The sequence below is a fragment of the Oncorhynchus gorbuscha genome, linkage group LG13, assembly GCF_021184085.1.
Source record: "Oncorhynchus gorbuscha isolate QuinsamMale2020 ecotype Even-year linkage group LG13, OgorEven_v1.0, whole genome shotgun sequence".
Lineage (NCBI taxonomy): Eukaryota > Metazoa > Chordata > Actinopteri > Salmoniformes > Salmonidae > Oncorhynchus > Oncorhynchus gorbuscha.
Genome location: NC_060185.1, coordinates 8400119 through 8426551, shown reverse-complemented (window position 1 = coordinate 8426551; position 26433 = coordinate 8400119). Strand labels below are relative to the sequence as shown.

At 45.5% G+C, this 26433-nt stretch overlaps 1 protein-coding gene across 2 annotated transcripts in view; it reads left to right on the top strand.

Moving 5' to 3' along the window:
- Window positions 1-26433, top strand: part of LOC123992478 (glutamate receptor ionotropic, kainate 1) — a 145014-nt gene that overhangs the window by 55313 nt on the left and 63268 nt on the right. For both annotated transcript variants that reach the window (XM_046293644.1, XM_046293643.1), the window contains exons 4-7: window positions 5538-5700; window positions 14478-14659; window positions 16068-16121; window positions 19883-20056. In XM_046293644.1, the coding sequence (XP_046149600.1) occupies window positions 5538-5700; window positions 14478-14659; window positions 16068-16121; window positions 19883-20056 (573 nt within the window). The remainder of the gene's footprint in view (window positions 1-5537; window positions 5701-14477; window positions 14660-16067; window positions 16122-19882; window positions 20057-26433) is intronic.

The following is a 26433-nucleotide window of genomic DNA, read 5'->3' as shown; positions in this document are numbered from 1 at the left end:
GTACAACCCTAACTCTGTAAACAAGGGCACCCTCATAGACGTCATCCTGACCAACTGGCTCTCCAAATACACCTCCGCTGTCTTCAACCAGGATCTCAGCGATCACTGCCTCATTGCCTGTATCCGCCACGGAGCCGCAGTCAAACGACCACCCCTCATCACTGTCAAACGCTCCCTAAAACACTTCTGTGAGCAGGCCTTTCTAATCGACCTGGCCCGGGTATCCTGGAAGGACATTGACCTCATCACGTCAGTTGAGGATGCCTGGTCATTCTTTAAAAGTAACTTCCTCACCATTTTAGATAAGCATGCTACGTTCAAAAAATGCAGAACCAAGAACAGATACAGCCCTTGGTTCACTCCAGACCTGACTGCCCTCGACCAGCACAAAAACATCCTGTGGCGGACTGCAATAGCATCGAATAGTCCCCGTGATATGCAACTGTTCAGGGAAGTCAGGAACCAATACACGCAGTCAGTCAGGAAAGCTAAGGCCAGCTTCTTCAGGCAGAAGTTTGCATCCTGTAGCTCCAACTCCAAAAAGTTCTGGGACACTGTGAAGTCGATGGAGAACAAGAGCACCTCCTCCCAGCTGCCCACTGCACTGAGGCTAGGTAACACGGTCTCCACCGATAAATCCATGATTATCGAAAACTTCAATAAGCATTTCTCAAAGGCTGGCCATGCCTTCTGCCTGGCTACTCCAACCTCGGCCAACAGCTCCCCCCCTCCCCCCCCCCCGCAGCTCCTTGCCCAATACTCTCCAGGTTCTCCTTTACCCAAATCCAGATAGCAGATGTTCTGAAAGAGCTGCAAAACCTGGACCCGTACAAATCAGCTGGGCTTGACAATCTGGACCCTCTATTTCTGAAACTATCCTCCGCCATTGTCGCAACCCCTATTACCAGCCTGTTCAACCTCTCTTTCATATCGTCTGAGATCCCCAAGGAGTGGAAAGCTGCCGCTCTTCAAAGGGGGAGACACCCTGGACCCAAACTGTTATAGACCTATATCCATCCTGCCCTGCCTATCTAAGGTCTTCGAAAGCCAAGTCAACAAACAGGTCACTGACCATCTCGAATCCCACCGTACCTTCTCCGCTGTGCAATCTGGTTTCCGAGCCGGTCACAGGTGCACCTCACCCACACTCAAGGTACTAAACGATATCATAACCGCCATCGATAAAAGACAGTACTGTGCAGCCGTCTTCATCGACCTTGCCAAGGCTTTCGACTCTGTCAATCACCATATTCTTATCGACAGACTCAGTAGCCTCGGTTTTTCGGATGACTGCCTTGCCTGGTTCACCAATTACTTTGCAGACAGAGTTCAGTGTGTCAAATCGGAGGGCATGCTGTCCGGTCCTCTGGCAGTCTCTATGGGGGTGCCACAGGGTTCAATTCTTGGGCCGACTCTTTTCTTTGTATATATCAATGATGTTGCTCTTGCTGCGGGCAATTCCCTGATCCACCTCTACGCAGACGACACCATTCTATATACTTTCGGCCCATCATTGGACACTGTGCTATCTAACCTCCAAACGAGCTTCAATGCCATACAGCACTCCTTCCGTGGCCTCCAACTGCTCTTAAACGCTAGTAAAACCAAATGCATGCTTTTCAACCGATCGCTGCCTGCACCCGCATGCCCGACTAGCATCACCACACTGGATGGTTCTGACCTTGAATATGTGGACATCTATAAGTACCTAGGTGTCTGGCAAGACTGCAAACTCTCCTTCCAGACTCATATCAAACATCTCCAATCGAAAATTAAATCAAGAGTCGACTTTCTATTCCGCAACAAAGCCTCCTTCACTCACGCCGCCAAGCTTACCCTAGTAAAACTGACTATCCTACCGATCCTCGACTACGGCGATGTCATCTACAAAATGGCTTCCAACACTCTACTCAGCAAACTGAATGCAGTCTATCACAGTGCCATCCGTTTTGTCACTAAAGCACCTTATACCACCCACCACTGCGACTTGTATGCTCTAGTCGGCTGGCCCTCGCTACATATTCATCACCAGACCCACTGGCTCCAGGTCATCTACAAGTCCATGCTAGGTAAAGCTCCGCCTTATCTCAGTTCACTGGTCACGATGGCAACACCCATCCGTAGCACGCGCTCCAACAGGTGTATCTCACTTATCATCCCTAAAGCCAACACCTTATTTGGCCGCCTTTCGTTCCAGTACTCTGCTGCCTGTGACTGGAACGAACTGCAAAAATCGCTGAAGTTGGAGACTTTTATCTCCCTCACCAACTTCAAACATCAGCTATCTGAGCAGCTAACCGATCGCTGCAGCTGTACATAGTCTATTGGTAAATAGCCCACCCATTTTCACCTACCTCATTCCCATACTGTTTTTATACTGTTTTTATTAATTTACTTTTCTGCTCTTTTGCACACCAATATCTCTACCTGTACATGACCATCTGATCATTTATCACTCCAGTGTTAATCTGCAAAATTGTAATTATTCGCCTACCTCCTCATGCCTTTTGCACACATTGTATATAGACTGCCCCTTTTTTTCTACTGTATTATGGACTTGTTAATTGTTTACTCCATGTGTAACTCTGTGTTGTCTGTTCACACTGCTATGCTTTATCTTGGCCAGGTCGCAGTTGCAAATGAGAACCTGTTCTCAACTAGCCTACCTGGTTAAATAAAGGTGAAAAAAATCTCTTTTGGTTAGGTCAGGGTGTGACTCGGGTGGGAAAGTCTATGTTTTCTATTGCTTTGTGTTTGGCCCAGTGTGGTTCCCAATCAGAGGCAGCTGTCTATCGTTGTCTCTGATTGGGGATCAAATATAAGTTGTCATTTTCCTTTTGGGTTTTGTGGGATCTTGTTTTCTGTTTAGTGTCTGTACCTAAAGAACTGTGTGCTTTCGTTTTCACTTTGGTTATTTAGTTTAAGTGTTTTTTGAAAATAAATATCATGAACACTTTCCACGCTGCGCTTTGGTCCAGACGATAGCCGTCCCACCACCAAAGGACCATCCAGCGTGGCCAGGAGGAGCAGGGATCCTGGGCCCGGGAGAGAAGAGAGTGGAGGACATCCTGGATCTGGGAGGAGGTAATGGCAGGAGACAAGACCCTGCCATGGAAGCAGGCGGAGTTAGCAATTGAGGAACGGTGACGATATGAGGAGTTAAGACGATGGAAGCCCGAGAGACAGCTCCAAAAAACGTTTTTTTTGGGGGGCGGGCACACAGGGAGATTGGCGGAGTCGGGGTTTGAGCCAACACCCCGTGTGACCGGTCTCCAGTTCGCCAGCACAACCCAGCGCGGCCTGTTCCAGCTCCCCGCACTTGCCGTGCTACAGTGGGTATTCAGCCAGGACGCGTTGTGCCAGCTCTACGCTTCAGACCTCCAGTGCACCTCCACGGCCCAGTATATCCTGCGCAGGCTCTACGCACTATGCCTCCAGTGCGTCTTCATAGCCCAGTGCATCCTGTGCCAGCTCTCTACACTCACCGAGCTAAAGTGGGTATCCAGCCAGGACGCGTTGTGGCAGCTCCACGTACCAGGCTGCCAGTACGTCTCCTCAGTCCGGTGAGACCTCTTCCGGCTCCACGTACGAAGCCTCCAGTGATGATCCATGGCCCGAAGCCTCCATTGATGATCCATGGCCCGAAGCCTCCAGTGATGATCCATCGCCCGAAGCCTCCAGTGATGATCCATGGCATGAAGCCTCCAGTGATGATCCATAGCCCGAAGCCTCCAGTGATGATCCATGGCCCGACACCTCCAGTGATGATCCATGGCCCGACACCTCCAGTGATGATCCATGGCCCGAGATCCTTTTTTATTCTCTTTTTGGTTAGGTCATGGTGTGACTCGGGTGGAAAAGCCTGTTTTCTATTTCTTTGTTTTTGGCCGTGTGTGGGTCCCAATCAGAGTATATCGTTGTCTCTGATTGGGGATCACAAGTTGTCATTTTCCTTTTGGGTTTTGTGGGATCTTGTTTTCTGTTTAGCGTCTGTACCTGACAGAACTGTGCGCTTTTGTTTTCCCTTTGGTTATTTTGTTTCAGTGTTTTTTGAAAATAAAAATCATGAACACTTTCCACGCTGCGCTTTCGTCCACTTCCTTTCGACGAGAGCCGTTACATCTCTAATCCTCTTAATGTAAGGAAAATGCCCCTTAGATATTAATATAGAGTCCACCAATCCCCTTAATGTAAGGAAAATGCCCCTTAGATATTAATATAGAGTCCACCAATCCTCTAAATGTAAGGAAAATGCCCCTTAGATATTAATATAGAGTCCACCAATCCTCTTAATGTAATTATTGGTGGAGAGGAACGTCATTGAATTTGTATTTTTCTTCGATATATTACTGTAGCCCTACCATAGGCGAAATGAGTCTCACTGGTGTTCAGTAATGTGCTGTTAAAAATGGTGTAGGTCTTATTTATTTAAAGAGCATATTGAAGTTAGAACCCATAACTATTTTAGCATCGTTTCATGCTGCTCTGAGGTAAGCATGGGGAATGGTCTTGATAAATCAATAAGATTTTATTTTCACTTAATCACCATTTGAGTATTGGTTAAACAAGAATTAGAATATTAGAGTGCAGAAATGATATGCTCTTAGTGTAACCTTTATTTAACTAGGCAAGCCAGTTAGGAACAAATTCTTATTCACAAGGACAGCCTACTCCTTCCTCCTGTTGTACAGCGCCATATTTTCCATTCCATCCTAACGGAAACCCTGAGGGTTTCGTTTTTCATTTTTTCACTGAATAGAAACACCATAATATTAATCAAATGAATGAAGCCAAATTTCTTAAAATCAATCCCAATATACTATGTCATCACAAAAAAGGTTTTAAATTCTCTGTTAATGCCAATACGGAAGACTATCAAATGCTAGTCAAAAATGCCCTCTGGTGGTCAAACTAGCAACTTAACAGAAGAAATGGCTGACAAAAATATAACGTGCCACAGAATGCTGCAGCAGCCTGCAAAGTGTGCTGCAGTATGACGCAACTTTTAAAGAAGGAACCACCGTAACTTAACGTCCCAATAACATATCACACAACATAACATAACCACACCATCACATAACATATCACACAACACAACACACCATCACATAACATATCACACAACATAACATAACATACCATCACATAACATATCACACAACACAACACACCATCACATAACACATCACACAACATAACATAACACACCATCACATAACACATCACACAACATAACATAGCACACCATCACATAACATATCACACCATCACATAACATCATGTTGATTGATTGACTGATTGATTTTTTGGTGGTAAAAACAATTTGTACCTGTTTAAAACCATTTAAAAGTACAAAGAATTCCCAGAGGAGAACACATGAAAGCTTTAAGCTTATTTCTAATGCGATTCTCGAGTAAAATAATTAAAAACATTGCATTTGTGTTCATCACATAACAAATGATCACTTAACATAACATCACTTAACATATCATCACATTGATGAAAAATAAACATTGTGTTTATGTCCCTCCTAAAAGGTACCCCATATTCAGACCCGGTGGAAACACCCCTCCGTGGACAACAAGGACAGCTTCTACATCAATCTGCACCCAGAGTATGCCTCCATCAGCAGAGCGATACTGGACATCGTACAGTACTACAAGTGGAAGACAGTCACTGTGGTTTACGAGGATGCAACTGGTGAGTGATCTAAACAAACAAAGGGATTGGGAGCCACTCCCTCATTCTCCGACCAAGGTGCAATAATAGCACTGCCACTCCCTCGTTCTCCGACCAAGGTGCAAAAATAGCACTGCCACTCCCTCGTTCTCCGACCAAGGTGCAACAATAGCACTGCCACTCCCTCATTCTCCGACCAAGGTGCAACAATAGCACTGCCACTCCCTCATTCTCCGACCAAGGTGCAACAATAGCACTGCCACTCCCTCATTCTCCGACCAAGGTGCAACAATAGCACTGCCACTCCCTCATTCTCCGACCAAGGTGCAACAATAGCACTGCCACTCCCTCGTTCTCCGACCAAGGTGCAATAATAGCACTGCCACTCCTTCATTCTCCGACCAAGGTGCAACAATAGCACTGCCACTCCCTCATTCTCCAACCAAGGTGCAACAATTGAGGAGCAAACTGAAGCGAAGAGGAAATTCAGCAACGACAGTGAAAGTTGAAGTTGAGAAACATGCTTCTTTCAGTAGTAGCTGAATTCCGCCTTCACTTCAGTTTGATCTTAACAGACAATTACTGTGGTTTAAGAGGACACATGTGGTCAATGATCTGACCTGAACAGTGAGACAGGATGTGATGGATGTCGCTGGAAGGACCAGGAACATCTGCACCCTAGATGTAGGCTAAGGGGACAGCAAAAAGCTAAGGGTGACAGAGGATAGCCTTGGCAGTTTCCTCAAGCAATGCTACATTGAGAACAGCTAACTTTGCTAGTACAAAGCAATTATAGGTCTTAGTAATCACATAGTTCTGTAGATTTGTGGATATTATATTTGTTAAAGGCATCAGCAGCAATGGCTATAATAATATTGAATGATTGCTTGCTTGCATCAGCCAAGAATGAGAAGTAGCAGTAGCAGGGCCCATAGGGCTTTGGTCAAAAGTAGTGCACTACATAGGGAATAGGGTGCTGTTTGGGACTCTTCTTTGCTTTGTGTTAGATGTGATGCTGCATGGTGTTATGAAGGGCTAATAGTTGAAATACCTGTATATAGATTAAAATGTCACTTGGAGTGTTTGTTTATTAGCCTGGTCCCAGATCTGTTTATTAGCCTGGTCCCAGATCTATTTATTAGCCTGGTCCCAGATCGGTTTATTAGCCTGGTCCCAGATCTATTTATTAGCCTGGTCCCAGATCTATTTATTAGCCTGGTCCCAGATCTATTTATTAGCCTGGTCCCAGATCTGTTTATTAGCCTGGTCCCAGATCTATTTATTAGCCTGGTCCCAGATCTGTTTATTAGCCTGGTCCCAGATCTGTTTATTAGCCTGGTCCCAGATCTGTTTATTAGCCTGGTCCTAGATCTGTTTATTAGCCTGGTCCCAGATCTCTTTATTAGCCTGGTCCCAGATCTGTTTATTAGCCTGGTCCCAGATCTGTTTATTAGCCTGGTCCCAGATCTGTTTATTAGCCTGGTCCCAGATCTGTTTATTAGCCTGGTCCCAGATCTGTTTATTAGCCTGGTCCCAGATCTGTTTATTAGCCTGGTCCCAGATCTGTTTATTAGCCTGGTCCCAGATCTATTTATTAGCCTGGTCCCAGATCTGTTTATTCGCCTGGTCCCAGATCTGTTTATTCGCCTGGTTCCAGATCTGTTTATTAGCCTGGTCCCAGATCTGTTTATTAGCCTGGTCCCAGGTCTGTTTTATTAGCCTGGTCCCAGATCTGTTTATTAGCCTGGTCCCAGATCTATTTATTAGCCTGATCCCAGATCTGTTTTATTAGCCTGGTCCCAGATCTGTTTTATTAGCCTGGTCCCAGATCTATTTATTAGCCTGGTCCCAGATCTGTTTTATTAGCCTGGTCCCAGATCTGTTTATTCGCCTGGTCCCAGATCTGTTTATTACCCTGGTCCCAGATCTGTTTTTTAGCCTGGTCCCAGATCTGTTTATTAGCCTGGTCCCAGATCTGTTTATTAGCCTGGTCCCAGGTCTGTTTATTAGCCTGGTCCCAGATCTGTTTATTAGCCTGGTCCCAGATCTGTTTATTAGCCTGGTCCCAGATCTGTTTATTAGCCTGGTCCCAGATCTGTTTATTAGCCTGGTCCCAGATCTGTTTATTAGCCTGGTCCCAGATCTGTTTATTAGCTGGTCCCAGATCTGTTTATTAGCCTGGTCCCAGATCTATTTATTAGCCTGGTCCCAGATCTATTTATTTTATATTAGCCTGGTCCCAGATCTGTTTATTAGCCTGGTCCCAGATCTGTTTATTAGCCTGGTCCCAGATCTGTTTATTAGCCTGGTCCCAGATCTGTTTATTAGCCTGGTCCCAGATCTGTTTATTAGCCTGGTCCCAGATCTGTTTTATTAGCCTGGTCCCAGATCTGTTTTATTAGCCTGGTCCCAGATCTGTTTGTGCTGTTCTGTCTTGCAATGTGGCAAGACACACAAATACAGAGCCTTCAGAAAGTATTCAAACCCCTTGACTTTTTATACACTTTGTTGTGTTACAGCCTGAATTTAAAATGGAATAAATTGAGATGTCGGGTGTTGTGTCACTGACCTACACGCAATACCCCATAATGTCAAAGTGGATTTATGTTTTTTGAAATGTTTACAAATGAATTAGAAATGAAAAGATGAAATGTCTTGAGTCAATCAGTATTCAACCCCTTTGTTTGGCCAAGCCTAAATACGTTCTGGGGTAAAAAAAAAAAGTTGCTTAATTAACAAGTCACATAATAAGCTGCATGGACTCCATGTGCAGTAAGTGTTAAAAAAAATGTTTTTAAATTAAAAAAAATTCTGACCTAGCTCATCGCTGTACCCCACACATACAATTATATGTAAGGTCCCTCAGTCAAGCAGTGAACAAAGAGGTTTTCCATTGCCTCTCAAAGAAGGGCTCCTATTGGTCGATGGATTAAAAAAAGCAGACATTGAATATCCCTTTGAGCATGGTAAGTTATTCATTACACTATGGATGGTGTATCAATACACCCAGTCACTACAAAGATACAGGCGTCCTTCCTAACTCGGTTGCCGGAGAGGAAGGAAACCGCTCAGGGATTTCACCATGAGGCCAATGGTGACTTTAAAACAGTTACAGAGTTTAGTGGTTGTGACAGCGTTATACGAAGGAGACTAAGGCGCAGCGTGCATAGATTTCCACATACTTTTAATAAAGAGAAACTAACTTAAACAAAAACAATAAAGTACAACGAACGAAACGTGAAGCTATACGAATAGTGCAGACAGGCAGCTAAACATAGAACAAGATCCCACGAACACAAAAGGGAAAATGGCTACCTAAATATGATCCCCAATCAGAGACAACAATAAACAGCTGCCTCTGATTGGGAACCATATCAGGCCACCATAGACATACAAATACCTAGACCTACAAAACCCCTAGACATACAAAAACCATAGACAATAAAAAAACTAGCATACCCACCCTCGTCCCACCTTGACCTAACCAAAATATAAAGAAAACAGAGATCTAAGGTCAGAGCGTGACAGATAGAGCTAAGCACAGGCTTTCCAACAGGCACTGGGAGACAAATTCCCCTTTCAGCAGAACAATTACCTAGAACATAAAGCCAAATATACACTGCAGTTGTTTACCAAGACGACATTGAATGTTCTTGAGTGGCCTAGTTACATACTTAAATTGGCCTGAAAATCTATGGCGAGACTTGAAAATGGCAGTCTAGCAATGATCAACAACCAACTTGACAGAGCTTGAAGAATTTTAAATAGAATAATATGCAACATTTATTGTACAGTCCAGGTGTGCAAAGCTCTTAGATACGTACCCAGAAAGACTCACAGCTGTAATCGCTGCCAGAGGTTATTCTAACTAACATGTATTGACTCAGGAGTATAAATACTTACGCAAATGAAATATTCCTGTATTTCATTTTAAATAAATGTGCAAACATTTCTAAAAACCTATTTTCACTTTGTTGTTATATGATATTACGTTTAGATGAGTGAGATTTTTTATTGATTTTTATCCGTTTTGAATTCAGGCTGTAACACAACAAAAAGGGGTATAAATACTTTCTGAAGGCACTTTTAATCAATCCCATCTTGATTAAACTTTCCTCTACCATCCTACTCTAAACAATCCCTCTACCATCCTATTCTAAACAATCCCTCTAACATCCTATTCTAAACAATCCCTCTACCATCCTATTCTAAACAATCCATCTACCATCCTACTCTAAACAATCCCTCTACCATCCTACTCTAAACAATCCCTCTACCATCCTACTTTAAACAATCCATCTACCATCCTACTCTAAACAATCCCTCTACCATCCTACTCTAAACAATCCCTCTACCATCCTACTCTAAACAATCCCTCTACCATCCTACTCTAAACAATCCCTCTACCATCCTACTCTAAACAATCCATCTACCATCCTACTCTAAACAATCCCTCTACCATCCTACTCTAAACAATCCATCTACCATCCTACCCTAAACAATCCCTCTACCACCCTACTCTAAACAATCCATCTACCATCCTACTCTAAACAATCCCTCTACCATCCTACTCTAAACAATCCCTCTACCATCCTACTCTAAACAATCTCTCTACCATCCTACTCAAAGAAATCCCTCTACCATCCTACTCTAAACAATTCCTCAACCATCCTACTCTAAACAATCCCTCTACCATCCTAAACAATGCCTCTACCATTCTATTCTAAACAATCCTCTACCCTCCTACTTTAAACAATCACTCTACCATCCTAAACAATCCCTCTACCATCCTAAACAATCCCTCTACCATCCTAAACAATCCCTCTACCAATCTAAACAATCCCTCTACCATCCTACTCTAAACAATCCATCTACCATCCTAAACAATCCCTCTACCATCCTAAACAATCCCTCTACCAATCTAAACAATCCCTCTACCATCCTACTCTAAACAATCCCTCTACCATCCTACTCTAAACAATCCCTCTACCATCCTAAACAATCCCTCTACCATCCTAAACAATCCCTCTACCATCCTAAACAATCCATCTACCATCCTAAACAATCCCTCTACCAACCTAAACAATCCATCTACCATCCTAAACAATCCCTCTACCAACCTAAACAATCACTCTACCATCCTAAACAATCCCTCTACCATAAACAAATCTACCATCCTAAACAATCCCTCTACCATCCTAAACAATCCCTCTACCATCCTAAACAATCCCTCTACCATCCTAAACAATCCCTCTACCAACCTAAACAATCCCTCTACCATCCTAAACAATCCCTCTACCATCCTAAACAATTCTTCAACCATCCTACTCTAAACAATCCCTCTACCACCCTAAACAATCCCTCTACCATCCTACTCTAAACAATCCCTCTACCATCCTAAACAATCCCTCTACCATCCTACTCTAAACAATCCCTCTACCATCCTACTCTAAACAATCCCTCTACCATCCTACTCTAAACAATCCCTCTACCATCCTAAACAATCCCTCTACCATCCTAAACAATCCCTCTACCATCCTATTCTAAACAATCCCTCTACCATCCTACTCTAAACAATCCCTCTACCATCCTACTCTAAACAATCCCTCTACCATCCTACTCTAAACAATCCCTCTACCATCCTACTCCAAACAATCCCTCTACCATCCTACTCTAAACAATCCCTCTACCATCCTACTCCAAACAATCCCCCTACCATCCTACTCTAAACAATCCCTCTACCATCCTACTCCAAACAATCCCTCTACCATCCTACTCTAAACAATCCCTCTACCATCCTACTCCAAACAATCCCTCTACCATCCTACTCTAAACAATCCCTCTACCATCCTACTCCAAGCAATCCCTCTACCATCCTAAACAATCCCTCTACCATCCTAAACAATCCCTCTACCATCCTACTCCAAACAATCCCTCTACCATCCTACTCTAAACAATCCCTCTACCATCCTAAACAATCCCTCTACCATCCTACTCCAAACAATCCCTCTACCATCCTAAACAATCCCTCTACCATCCTACTCCAAACAATCCCTCTACCATCCTACTCTAAACAATCCCTCTACCATCCTACTCTAAACAATCCCTCTATCCCGTCCTGTAGCCCCCTGACTATTACCTATTTAGTACACGGCCTCTGCATCCCAAATGGTACCTCGTTCCCTATTTAGTACACTCCCTCTGCATCCCAAATGGTACCTCGTTCCCTATTTAGTACACTACTTTTGATCAGGGCCAATAGGCTTCAGTTAAATTGCACCGAATTAGATATGAAGTTATAGTGTGAATATATTACTGGTTAATTGTTATTGTTGTGCTGAGTTGTGGGATCATAATGTAGTCTGGCCACTCCTAATAGGGTCAGACATTATGAGGCTTTTCTGAATATAATCATGTATTGTCTTCGTCCCAAATGTAACCATATTCCATAAACATGTATAGTGCACTACTTTGACCAGAGCTCAATGGGTCCTGTTCAAAAGGTAGTGCACTGCTTTGACCAGAGCTCAATGGGTCCTGTTCAAAAGGTAGTGCACTGCTTTGACCAGAGCTCAATGGGTCCTGTTCAAAAGGTAGTGCACTGCTTTGACCAGAGCTCAATGGGTCCTGTTCAAAAGGTAGTGCACTGCTTTGACCAGAGCTCAATGGGTCCTGTTCAAAAGGTAGTGCACTGGTTTGACCAGAGCTCAATGGGTCCTGTTCAAAAGGTAGTGCACTGCTTTGACCAGAGCTCAATGGGTCCTGTTCAAAAGGTAGTGCACTGCTTTGACCAGAGCTCAATGGGTCCTGTTCAAAAGGTAGTGCACTGCTTTGACCAGAGCTCAATGGGTCCTGTTCAAAAGGTAGTGCAGTACTTTGACCAGAGCTCAATGGGTTCTGTTCAAAAGGTAGTGCACTACTTTGACCAGAGCTCAATGGGTCCTGTTCAAAAGGTAGTGCACTGCTTTGACCAGAGCTCAATGGGTTCTGTTCAAAAGGTAGTGCACTACTTTGACCAGAGCTCAATGGGTCCTGTTCAAAAGGTAGTGCACTGCTTTGACCAGAGCTCAATGGTTTCTGTTCAAAAGGTAGTGCACTACCTACACTGAGTGGACAAAACATTAGGAACACCTTTCTAATATGGAGTTGCAAACCCCCTTTTGTCCTCAAAACAGCCTCAATTTGTCAGGTCATGGACTCTATAAGTTACCGAAAGGTACTCTATAAGGTACCCGTTCCACAGGGGTGCTGGCCCATGTTGACTCTACAAGGTATTGAAAGCGTTCCACAGGGCTGCTGGCCCCATGTTGACTCTACAAGGTGTTGAAAGCGTTCCACAGGGATGCTGGCCCATGTTGACTCTACAAGGTGTTGAAAGCGTTCCACAGGGATGCTGGCCCATGTTGACTCTACAAGGTGTTGAAAGCGTTCCACAGGGCTGCTGGCCCATGTTTTACTCTACAAGGTGTTGAAAGCGTTCCACAGGGATGCTGGCCCATGTGGACTCTATAAGGTGTCGAAAGCGTTCCACAGGGATGCTGGCCCATGTTGACTCTATAAGGTGTCGAAAGCGTTCCACAGGGCTGCTGGCACATGTTGACTCTACAAGGTGTGGAAAGCGTTCCACAGGGCTGCTGGCCCATGTTGACTCTACAAGGTGTTGAAAGCGTTCCACATGGATGCTGGCCCATGTTGACTCTACAAGGTGTTGAAAGCGTTCCACAGGGCTGCTGACACATGTGGACTCCACAAGGTGTTGAAAGCGTTCCACAGGGATGCTGGCACATGTTGACTCTACAAGGTGTTGAAAGAGTTCCACAGAGATGCTGGCACATGTTGACTCTACAAGGTGTGGAAAGCGTTCCCCAGGGATGCTGGCATTTTCACTCTACAAGGTGTTGGAAGCGTTCCACAGAGATGCTGGCACATGTTGACTCCAACGCTTCCCACAGTTGTGTCCAGTTGACTGGATGTCCTTTGGGTGGTGGATCATTCCTGATACACATGGAAAACTGTTAAGCGTGTAAAACCCAGCAGCGTTGCAGTTCTTGACAAACTCAAACCAGTGCGCCTGGCACCTACTACCATACCCTACTACCACCAACTACCATACCCCGTTCAAAGGCACTTAAATCTTTTGTCTTGCCCATTCTAATCATAATAATATTAATAATATATGCCATTTAGCAGACGCTTTTATCCAAAGCGACTTACAGTCATGTGTGCATACATTCTACGTATGGGTGGTCCCGGGGATCGAACCCACTACCCTGGCGTTACAAGTGCCATGCTCTACCAACTGAGCTACAGAAGGACCATTCACCCTCTGAATGGCACACAAACACAATCCATGTCTCAATTGTCTCAAGGCTTTTACATCCTTCTTGGACCCGTCTCCTCCCCTTCATCTACACTGATTTGAAGTGGATTTAACAAGTGACATCAATAAGGGAAAGAGGAAGGAGGGATACCTAACGTTAGTCAGTCGTCCAACTCTCTTCCGCATTTAACCCAACCCCTCTGAATCAGAGAGGTGCATGTGGGGCTGCCTTGAGTTTGGTTCCTCTCCAGTCATATTCTATTATTGCTTGGAGTTTGGTTTCGTCCTTCACTCATCTCTCAAACACGTTGTCTGATCTGAAGGGTCACATTTGTACTTTGACCTACGTCATCCAAATCGTATGATATGTCAGGATTTTGTAAGTGCTTTAAGATTGTAATCTGCTTTGAACCAGGATCGGTTTGTAAAGCCCTTTTACCCATCGCTGTATTTATGTCCTTCCCTTTCTCTGTCCCAGGGTTAATTCGTCTTCAGGAGCTGATCAAAGCTCCGTCCAGGTACAGCATCAAGATTAAGATTCGCCAGCTGCCGACGGAGAGTAAAGACGCCCGGCCGTTACTAAAGGAGATGAAGAAGGGGAAAGAGTTCTATGTTATCTTCGACTGTTCCTACCAGACCTCCGCAGATGTACTCAAACAGGTCAGTATGTCTGCTTACCCTTCTTCTCTTTTCCTCTCCTTTCCTCTATCTCCTTTCCTATCTTTTCTTCTCTTCTCCTCTCCTTTCCTCTCATCTCCTTTCCTTTCCTTTAATCTCCTCTCCTCTCCTTTCTTTTCTTCTCTTCTCCTCTCCTCTCCTTTCCTATAATTTCTTCTCCTATCCTCTCCTCTCCTTTCCTATCCTTTCTTCTCCTCTCCTTTCCTCTCCTTTCTTCTCAACTCCTTTCCTCTCCTTTCTTCTCCTTTCCTCTCCTCTCCTTTCCTATCCTTTCTTCTCCTCTCCTTTCCTCTCCTTTCTTCTCAACTCCTTTCCTCTCCTTTCTTCTCCTTTCCTCTCCTCTCCTTTCCTATCCTTTCTTCTCAACTCCTTTCCTCTCCTTTCTTCTCCTTTCCTCTCCTCTCCTTTCCTATCCTTTCTTCTCCTCTCCTTTCCTCTCCTTTCTTCTCAACTCCTTTCCTCTCCTTTCTTCTCCTTTCCTCTCCTCTCCTTTCCTCTCCTTTCTTCTCAACTCCTTTCCTCTCCTTTCTTCTCCTTTCCTCTCCTCTCCTTTCCTATCCTTTCTTCTCAACTCCTTTCCTATCCTTTCTTCTCCTTTCCTCTCCTCTCCTTTCCTATAATTTCTTCTCCTTACCTCTCCTTTCCTCTCCTTTCTTCTCTTTTCCTTTCCTCTCATGTCCTTTCCTCTCCTGTCCTCTCCTTTCCTTTCCTTTCCTCTCCTTTCCTTTACCTTCCTCTCCTTTCCTTTCCTCTCCTTTCCTCTCCTGTCCTCTCCTTTCCTTTTCTTTTCCTTTCCTTTCCTTTCCTTTCCTTTCCTTTCCTCTCCCTTCCTCTCCTTTCATCTCCTTTCCTCTTAAACACAATTCCAGTTTGGATTTTGTGGCCATACAGATTAGTCGATTTTCTATCCCCTGCAGAAATCCTACAGTATGTTCATTTCCAATGCCAAATTGAGCTTGTTTCTATTCAGACACACACATTCAAAACCAGTAGCTGTGAAACAAATTGAATGGAAACACCACACAAATGTGTACCAATTGAGACATTTATTACTCATACAGTCACCTAAATGCACAGCGTGCATACCAAACAAAATGAGCCCCTGCTAGAAACGGAGGAAGTGTGTAATTTGCAGTGGGCCCAGGGGTATGGCTATAGTTATGGATGGATGGAGTTTAAGCTAGTAAATGTGATTTGTGCTGGCTTGGGCAGAACACTAGCGGTGTGTGAGCTGAGCTCTGTCGATCTCTTCGGTCCCAAATGGAATCCTATTTGCTATATAGTATACTTCTTTTTAAACCAAAGCCCTATGGGTCCTGGTCAAAAGTAGTGCACTATATAGGGAATAGGGTGCCCTTTGGAACTCATCCTCTCTGTCTCTCCTATACAGATCATGTCTATGGGGATGATGACTGAGTATTACCACTTCTTCTTCACTACTCTGGTAAGAACATTGTTTTATTACTTTGATTCAGGCCGTATGTCTAAATGGAACACGGTGTCCCGTGTCTAGATACCCTTGTCTGGGGCGGCAGGGTAGCCTAGTGGTTAGAGTGTAGAGGTGGCAGGGTAGCCTAGTGGTTAGAGTGTAGAGGTGGCAGGGTAGCCTAGTGGTTAGAGCGTTGGACTAGTAACCGAAAGGTTGCAAGTTCGAATCCCCGAGCTGACAAGGTACAAATCTGTCGTTCTGCCCCTGAACAGGCAGTTAACCCACTGTTCCTAGGCCGTAATTGAAAATAAGAATTTGTTCTTAACTGACTTGCCTAGTAAAATAAGGGTAAAAAAATATATATATATATATACCCAGAGTACTTGTCTCCTGCTACTGAAAATACCTCTGTCACATTTTCTGTCTTCAAACTCCCTGCCTTTGCTCAGCGTGCCATGTAGTTCCACATCTTTAATAGGAGTGAAACCTTCACAAAAAAAACCCCACAACATTAAGTGGGATAAAAGGCAGCCTAAGTATGATTCCCAATCAGAGACAAGATAGACAGCTGCCTCTGATTGGGAACCACACTCGGACAAAAACAAAGAAATAGAAAACATAGAATGCCCACCCAAATCACACCCTGACCTAACCAAATAGAGAAATAAAACGTCTCTCTAAGGTCAGAGCATGACAACCTCATCTAATGTGCGATTGCATTGATTCCTGCCATTGGTTCATTTTGGTACAGCGCGTCCCCCTCAGCTGATTATCAGTTGTTGTCAAAACACGTGGGTTTCGGAAATACGATTTATCTTCCTCAATAGTGTGCAGAGAATTCTAGTAGATGAAAAGCCTAAATGAGTAGGAAATACTGGCATTTAAAGCATACTACATTTGTAGAAATGTCACATACAATAAAACGTCATTTTTTCAAATACCCCAAATCCTTACAATTCAGACCTCAAGTACGGGTATCTAGACACGGGTATCCAGACACGGGTATCTAGACACAGGTCTCCAGACACGGGTCTCCAGACACGGGTCTCCAGACATGGGTCTCCAGACACGGGTCTCTAGACACGGGTATCCAGACACGGGTATCTAGACACGGGTATCCAGACATGGGTATGTAGACACGGGTATCCAGACACGGGTATCTAGACAAGGGTCTCCAGACACGGGTCTCTAGACACGGGTCTCTAGACACGGGTATCCAGACACGGGTCTCTAGACACGGGTATCTAGACACGGGTATCCAGACACGGGTATCCAGACACGGGTATCTAGACATGAGTATCTAGACACGGGTATCTAGACACGGGTATCTAGACACGGGTTTCCGGACACGGGTCTCTGGACACGGGTCTCTAGACACGGGTCTCTAGACACGGGTCTCCAGACACGGGTCTCTAGACATGGGTATGTAGACACGGGTATCCAGACACGGGTATCTAGACACGGGTATCTAGACACGGGTATCTAGACACGGGTATCTAGACACGGGTTTCCGGACACGGGTCTCCAGACAAGGGTCTCCAGACACGGGTCTCTAGACACGGGTATCCAGACACGGGTATCTAGACAAGGGTCTCCAGACACGGGTCTCTAGACACGGGTCTCTAGACACGGGTATCCAGACACGGGTCTCTAGACACGGGTATCCAGACACGGGTATCCAGACAAGGGTTATCCAGACACGGGTATCTAGACACGGGTATCTAGACACGGGTATCTAGACACGGGTATCTAGACACGGGTTTCCGGACACGGGTCTCTGGACACGGGTCTCTAGACACGGGTCTCTAGACATGGGTATGTAGACACGGGTATCCAGACACGGGTATCTAGACACGGGTATCTAGACACGGGTATCTAGACACGGGTTTCCGGACACGGGTTTCCGGACACGGGTCTCCAGACATGGGTATCCAGACACGGGTCTCTAGACACGGGTATCCAGACACGGGTATCTAGACAAGGGTCTCCAGACACGGGTCTCTAGACACGGGTCTCTAGACACGGGTATCCAGACACGGGTCTCTAGACACGGGTATCTAGACACGGGTATCCAGACACGGTTATCCAGACACGGGTATCTAGACACGGGTATCTAGACACGGGTATCTAGACACGGGTATCTAGACACGGGTTTCCGGACACGGGTCTCTGGACACGGGTCTCTAGACACGGGTCTCTAGACACGGGTATCCAGACATGGGTATGTAGACACGGGTATCCAGACACGGGTATCTAGACACGGGTATCTAGACACGGGTATCTAGACACGGGTTTCCGGACACGGGTTTCCGGACACGGGTCTCCAGACATGGGTATCCAGACATGGGTCTCTAGACACGGGTCTCTAGACACGGGTATCCAGACACGGGTCTCTAGACACAGGTATCCAGACAAGGGTATCCAGACAAGGGTCTCCAGACAAGGGTCTCCAGACACGGGTATCCAGACACGGGTATCTAGACACGGGTATCCAGACACGGGTTTCCAGACATGGGTATCTAGACACGGGTATCCAGACACGGGTTTCCAGACACGGGTATCTAGACACTGGTATCCAGACAAGGGTCTCCAGACAAGGGTCTCCAGACACGGGTATCCAGACATGGGTCTCTAGACACGGGTCTCTAGACACGGGTATCCAGACACGGGTCTCTAGACACGGGTATCCAGACAAGGGTATCCAGACAAGGGTCTCCAGACAAGGGTCTCCAGACACGGGTATCCAGACACGGGTATCTAGACACGGGTATCCAGACACGGGTTTCCAGACACGGGTATCTAGACACGGGTATCCAGACACGGGTTTCCAGACACGGGTATCTAGACACGGGTCTCTAGACACGGGTATCCAGACACGGGTCTCTAGACACGGGTATCCAGACAAGGGTCTCCAGACAAGGGTCTCCAGACACGGGTATCCAGACACGGGTATCTAGACACGGGTATCCAGACACGGGTTTCCGGACACGGGTCTCCAGACAAGGGTCTCCAGAACGGGTATCCAGACACGGGTATCTAGACACGGGTATCCAGACACAGGTTTCCAGACACGGGTATCCAGACACGGGTTTCCAGACACGGGTATCTAGACACGGGTATCTAGACACGGGTAATATTAAGACTGCTGGTGAACACAGTGTTGAAATCTAACGGAATAGTAATATGTGTACTTTTCTCAAATGCCATGGTATTACATATTACATTCTTCTCCCATTGTTCGGAGTCTCTCTGAGTATATCCTTTGAAAGGTCAATTTGTTTTGAGGATTATAGGTAGGGGTGAAGGGTCAATTGTTTTGATGATTATTGATAGGGCTGAAAGGTCAATCGTTTTGAGGATTATAAATAGGGGTGAAAGGTCAATCATTTTGATGATTAGTGATAGGGCTGAAAGGTCAATCGTTTTGAGGATTATTGATAGGGCTGAAAGGTCAATCGTTTTGAGGATTATTGATAGGGCTGAAAGGTCAATCGTTTTGAGGGTTATAGGAGTCTGGAGTTTACCCTGACCACGTTATTTAACCTTGTGCCACTGACTGACCAGAAAATAGCTAGTTACCAACTCCAGGTGTTTCTTTCTCTTCAGGACCTGTTTGTTACTAAACTCCAGGTGTTTCTTCCTTCTTCAGGACCTGTTTGTTACTAAACTCCAGGTGTTTCTTCCTTCTTCAGGACCTGTTTGTTACTAAACTCCAGGTGTTTCTTCCTCTTCAGGACCTGTTTGTTACTAAATGCCAGGTGTTTCTTCCTCTTCAGGACCTATTTGCTCTGGACCTGGAGCCGTACAGGTACAGCGGTGTGAACATGACCGGGTTCCGCCTTCTCAACATAGACAACCCCCAGGTCGCCTCCGTGGTCGACAAGTGGTCCATGGAGCGCCAGCAAGCCCCGCCCAAACCAGAGACGGGCATGCTGGATGGCATGATGACGGTACGTTGGACAAATGTTGACCAAGGTTAATGCGACCAAAATATGGGATTTTGTTGAGAAGTATTACATTTAATATGTTACCGACCGGCTTGATTCGGGCTTATGTAGCAAAATTTGAAATTGTGTTTACATTGGATTAAAGTACAGACTCAGAGCTAGAAAATGGTAGATCATACACTACAGTTGAGGAACAATTGGAAAGTAATTTTGCTTTGAAAGTTGATAAAATTGTAACCTCACTTTTGAGAAAATGCACCTTGAATGTTTTGGTACCTACTGGAGAGCTCTTCTTTGTCTACACCCATTCAGCATCTTTCACACCATAGTAAGCTTTAGCCCCACCCATCTCTTTAAGGATTCACATGTGAGGCCGTGTACAAAACAACCAAAGAGTTCAAGACTAAAGGCTGGTTTATAGTACGTGTGTGTTTGTAAATTTATTCTGGAGTGTCAGAGTGTGCTCTGGGCGTTGGTTAACTCAAAGCGTTGTCAGATTGTCTGTTCGTAAATTCAGAGCATTTCGCTCTCGGAGCGTTCAGAGCGCACACTGGATGCTCTGGCCGAGGAGTAGGGTTGATCTGAGCGTTCTGACCAAACAGCAACAGTCACGCACCCAAGCTAACTGGCTAACGTTGGCTAGCTTGCTAGCTACTTCCAGACACAAAATGGGAGAACAGCTCACTGACAATTTTACTCGCCCTAGCAGAGCTGGTTAGGCTGTTTTTATGTTTTCCAGAGCGTTGGTGACTGCAACTGTGCTAATAATTTTATTATGCTTTTTTGTCAACGTTTACTGACACCGGTCATATTCAATGGGTGTTGAGCATTCGTAAATTTGTCAGCGTAGATAGCCAGAGCGAATTTACCAGCTACATCTGTCAACATTTGTCGTAGTGACATCATAAACATTATTTTGAAATAGTTACTTTCATAGTGGAGTATTTTGTTAAGACATGTAGCCAGCTAGCTAAACAATGAACCATAATCCCAACTCATAACGTTACTACCTGTCTGCAGGTTGCTATTTAACCAGGTTCAACTGATTTCGGTCCACCAGAAAGTGGAGTACAACAATTATGCAGTTCTACTACGTGATAACTTTCAAAAAAGAATGTGTTAAAAATGATTACCTATACTGACCAGCTCATGTTATAGACAGAAACGTGCTACACGGCAAACCAATCCGAACTAATTTTTAATTTGATTTATTTCACATTTATTTAACCATCTAGACCAGTTGAGAACAAGTTGTCATTTACAACTGCGCCAAGAAAAAGTAAAGCAGTGCGACACAAACAATACAGAGTTACACATGGAATAAACAAACACACAGTCAATAATACAGTTGAAAAGTCTACATACAGTGTGTGAAAATGAGGTAAGATTAGGGAAGTAAGGCTATAAATAGGCCATAGTGGTTGAAATAATTATAACATAGCAATTAAATACTGGAATGATATATGTGCAGAAGATGAATGTGCAAGTAGAAATACTGGGGTGCAAAGAAGCAAAATGGGTTACAGATGGGCCATTTACAGGTGCAATGATCTGTAAACTGCTCTGACAGCTGATGCTTAAAGTTAGTGAGGAAGATATGAGACTCCTGCTTCAGTGACTTTTGCAATTTGTTCCAGTCATTGGCAGCAGAGAACTGGAAGGAAAGGCGGCCAAAGTAGGAATTGGCTATGGGGGTGAACAGTGAAATATACCTGCTGGAGCGCATGGGTGGGTGCTGCTATGGTGACCAGTGTGCTGAGATAAGGCAGGGCTTTACCTAGCAAAGACTTATAGATGACCTGGAACCAGTGGGTTTGGCGATGACTATGAAGCGAGGGCCAGCCAACGAGAGCATACAGGTCGCAGTGGTGGGTAGTATGTGGGGCTTTGGTGACAAAACGGATGGCACTGTGATAGACTGCATTCAGTTTGCTGAGTAGAGTGTTGGGTGTTGGAAGCTATTTTGTAAATAACATTGCCGAAGTCAAGGATCGGTAGGATAGTCAGTTTTGCGAGGGTATGTTTGGCAGCATGAATGAAGGATACTTTGTTGCGAAATAGGAAGCCGATTCTAGTTTTAATTTTGGATTGGAGATTTATTTTTTTATTTTTTATTTCACCTTTATTTAACCAGGTAGGCTAGTTGAGAACAGGTTCTCATTTGCAACTGCGACCTGGCCAAGATAAAGCACAGCAGTGTGAACAGACAACACAGAGTTACACATGGAGTAAACAATTAACAAGTCAATAACACAGAGAAAAAAGGGGAGTCTATATACAATGTGTGCAAAAGGCATGAGGAGGTAGGCGAATAATTACAATATTGCAGATTAACACTGGAGTGATAAATGATCAGATGATCATGTACAGGTAGAGATATTGGTGTGCAAAAGAGCAGAAAAGTAAATAAATAAAAACTGTGGGGATGAGGTAGGTGAAAATGGGTGTGCTATTTACCAATAGATTATGTACAGCTGCAGCGATCGGTTAGCTGCTCAGCTAGCTGATGTTTGAAGTTGGTGAGGGAGATAAAAGTCTCCAACTTCAGCGATTTTTGCAATTCGTTCCAGTCACAGGCAGCAGAGTACTGGAACGAAAGGCGGCCGAATGAGGTGTTGGCTTTAGGGATGATCAGTGAGATACACCTGCTGGAGCGCGTGCTACGGATGGGTGTTGCCATCGTGACCAGTGAGCTGAGATAAGGTGGAGCTTTGCCTAGCATGGCCTTGTAGATGACCTGAAGCCAGTGGGTCTGGCGACGAATATGTAGCGAGGGCCAGCCGACTAGAGCATACAAGTCGCAGTGGTAGGTAGTATAAGGTGCTTTAGTGACAAAACGGATGGCACTGTGATAAACTGCATCCAGTTTGCTGAGTAGAGTGTTGGTGGATATGGAAAGCAATTTTGATTAGATGACGTAGTCCAATAAAGAACCGCTAACATTACTCCTTAAGGGTTTAAAGGGAGGATCGGTAGGATAGTCAGTTTTACTAGGTAAGCTTGGCAGCGTGAGTGAAGGAGGCTTTGTTGCGGAATAGAAAGCCGATTCTTGATTTGATTTTCGATTGGAGATGTTTGATATGGGTCTGGAAGGAGAGTTTACTAAATAAAGTCTAGCCAGACACCTAGGTACTTATAGGTGTCCACATATTCAAGGTCGGAGCCATCCAGTGTGGTGATGCTAGTCGGGCATGCGGGTGCAGGCAGCGATCGGTTGAAAAGCATGCATTTGGTTTTACTAGCGTTTAAGAGCAGTTGGAGGCCACGGACGGAGTGTTGTATGGCATTGAAGCTCGATTGGAGGTTAGATAGCACAGTGTCCAATGACGGGCCGAAAGTGTATACAATGGTGTCATCTGCGTAGAGGTGGATCAGGGAATCGCGTAGAGGTGGATCAGGGAATCGCCCGCAGCAAGAGCAACATCATTGATATATACAGAGAAAAGAGTCGGCCCGAGAATTGAACCATGTGGCACCCCCATAGAGACTGCCAGAGGACCGGACAACATGCCCTCCGATTTGACACACTGAACTCTGTCTGCAAAGTAATTGGTGAACCAGGCAAGGCAGTCATCCGAAAACCCGAGGCTACTGAGTCTGCCGATAAGAATATGGTGATTGACAGAGTCAAAAGCCTTGTCAAGGTCGATGAAGACGGCTGCACAGTACTGTCTTTTATCGATGGCGGTTATGATGTCGTTTAGTACCTTGAGTGTGGCTGAGGTGCACCCGTGACCGGCTCGGAAACCGGATTGCATAGCGGAGAAGGTACAGTGGGATTCGAGATGGTCAGTCACCTGTTTGTTGACTTGGCTTTCGAAGACCTTAGATAGGCAGGGCAGGATGGATATAGGTCTATAACAGTTTGGGTCCAGGGTGTCTCCCCCTTTGAAGAGCGGCAGCTTTCCACTCCTTGGGGATCTCAGACGATATGAAAGAGAGGTTGAACAGGCTGGTAATAGGGGTTGCGACAATGGCGGCGGATAGTTTCAGAAATAGAGGGTCCAGATTGTCAAGCCCAGCTGATTTATACGGGTCCAGGTTTTGCAGCTCTTTCAGAACATCTGCTATCTGGATTTGGGTAAAGGAGAACCTGGAGAGGCTTGGGCGAGAAGCTGCGGGGGGGCCGGGGCTGTTGGCCGAGGTAGGAGTAGCCAGGCGGAAGGCATGGCCAGCCGTTGAGAAATGCTTGTTGAAGTTTTCGATAATCATGGATTTGTCGGTGGTGACCGTGTTCCCTAGCCTCAGTGCAGCGGGCAGCTGGGAGGAGGTGCTCTTGTTCTCCATGGACTTCACAGTGTCCCAGAACTTTTTGGAGTTGGAGCTACAGGATGCAAACTTCTGCCTGAAGAAGCTGGCCTTAGCTTTCCTGACTGACTGCGTGTATTGGTTCCTGACTTCCCTGAACAGTTGCGTATCGCGGGGACTGTTCGATGCTATGGCAGTCCGCCACAGGATGTTTTTGTGCTGGTCGAGGGCATTCAGGTCTGGAGTGAACCAAGGGCTGTATCTGTTCTTAGTTCTGCATTTTTTGAACGGAGCATGCTTATTTAAAATGGTGAGGAAGTTACTTTTAAAGAATGACCAGGCATCCTCAACTGACGGGATGAGGTCAATGTCCTGCCAGGATACCCGGGCCAGGTCGATTAGAAAGGCCTGCTCACAGAAGTGTTTTAGGGAGCGTTTGACAGTGATGAGGGGTGGTCGTTTGACTGCGGCACCGTAGCGGATACAGGCAATGAGGCAGTGGTCGCTGAGATCCTGGTTGAAGACAGCGGAGGTGTATTTGGAGGGCCAGTTTGTCAGGATGACGTCTATGAGGGTGCCCTTGCTTACAGAGTTAGGGTTGTACCTGGTGGGTTCTTTGATGATTTGTGTGAGATTGAGGGCATCTAGCTTAGATTGTAGGACTGCCGGGGTGTTAAGCATATCCCAGTTTAGGTCACCTAGCAGAACAAACTCTGAAGCTAGCACAGCTGGGAGCTGAGGGGGGTCGGTAGCAGGCGGCAACAGTGAGAGACTTATTTCTGGAGAGAGTCATTTTCAGAATTAGTAGTTCGAACTGTTTGGGTATGGACCTGGAAAGTATGACATTACTTTGCAGGCTATCTCTGCAGTAGACTGCAACTCCTCCCCCTTTAGCAGTTCTATCTTGACGGAAGATGTTATAGTTGGGTATGGAAATCTCTGAATTTTTGGTGGCCTTCCTGAGCCAGGATTCAGACACGGCAAGGACATCAGGGTTAGCACAGTGTGCTAAAGCAGTGAGTAAAACAAACTTAGGGAGGAGGCTTCTGATGTTGACATGCATGAAACCAAGGCTTTTTCCATCACAGAAGTCAACAAATGAGGGTGCCTGGGGACATGCAGGGCCAGGGTTTACCTCCACATCACCCGCGGAACAGAGAAGGAGTAGTATGAGGGTGCGGCTAAGGGCTATCAAAACTGGTCGCCTAGAGTGTTGGGGACAGAGAATTAGAGGAGCAGGTTTCTGGGCATGGTAAAATATATTCAGGGCATAATGCGCAGACAGGGGTATGGTGGGGTGCGGGTATGGCGGAGGTAAGCCCAGGCACTGGGTGATGATGAGAGAGGTTTTATCTCTGGACATGCTGTTTGTAATGGGTGAGGTCACCGCATATGTTGGAGGAGGGACAAAGGAGGTATCAGGGGTATGAGGAGTGGGACTAGGGGCTCCATATTGAACTAAAACAATGATAACTAACCTGAGCAACAGTATACAAGGCATATTGACATTTGAGAGAGACATACAGTAATCACAGGTGTTGAATTGGGAAAGCTAGCTAAAACAGTGGGTGAGACAACAGCTAATCGGCTAGCATAACAACAGCAGGTAAAATGGCATTGACTAGGCAACGGGGCTGACAGATAAAACAAACAAGCAGAATGGAGTACCGTGATTAATGGACAGTCCAGCGTGCATCAGCTATGTAGCCAAGTGATCAGAGTCCAGGGGCAGCGGTGGATGGGGCAGGGGGGCTGGGCTGGCGAGTGTTATCCAGGTTAAGAAAACTAACAATGACTAAGTAGCTTGTAGCTAGCTAGCTGGTAGCTAAATAGCTTGTAGCTAGCTGGTTAGCTTCTGGAGGTTCTTGGGTGTGTTCTGGGCTAAACAAGCTAAACAAGCTAGCAGTTAGCCTGCCGAGTTAGCAAGCAAGGAGATAGCGAGGGCTAGTGAGTTAGCCTTTGGAGGACGTTGCGATGGGGTGAGTCTGTTTATTCCTCTTCATGCGGTGACATCGATAGACCGGTCGTGGATCCGGGTATAGAAGCCCAGGAGTATGCTAGGAGCTCTGGCCGGGCTAGATTCAAGCTACGTGGGTGGAAACGCTAGCCAGGAGTAATCAACCAGGGTTGCT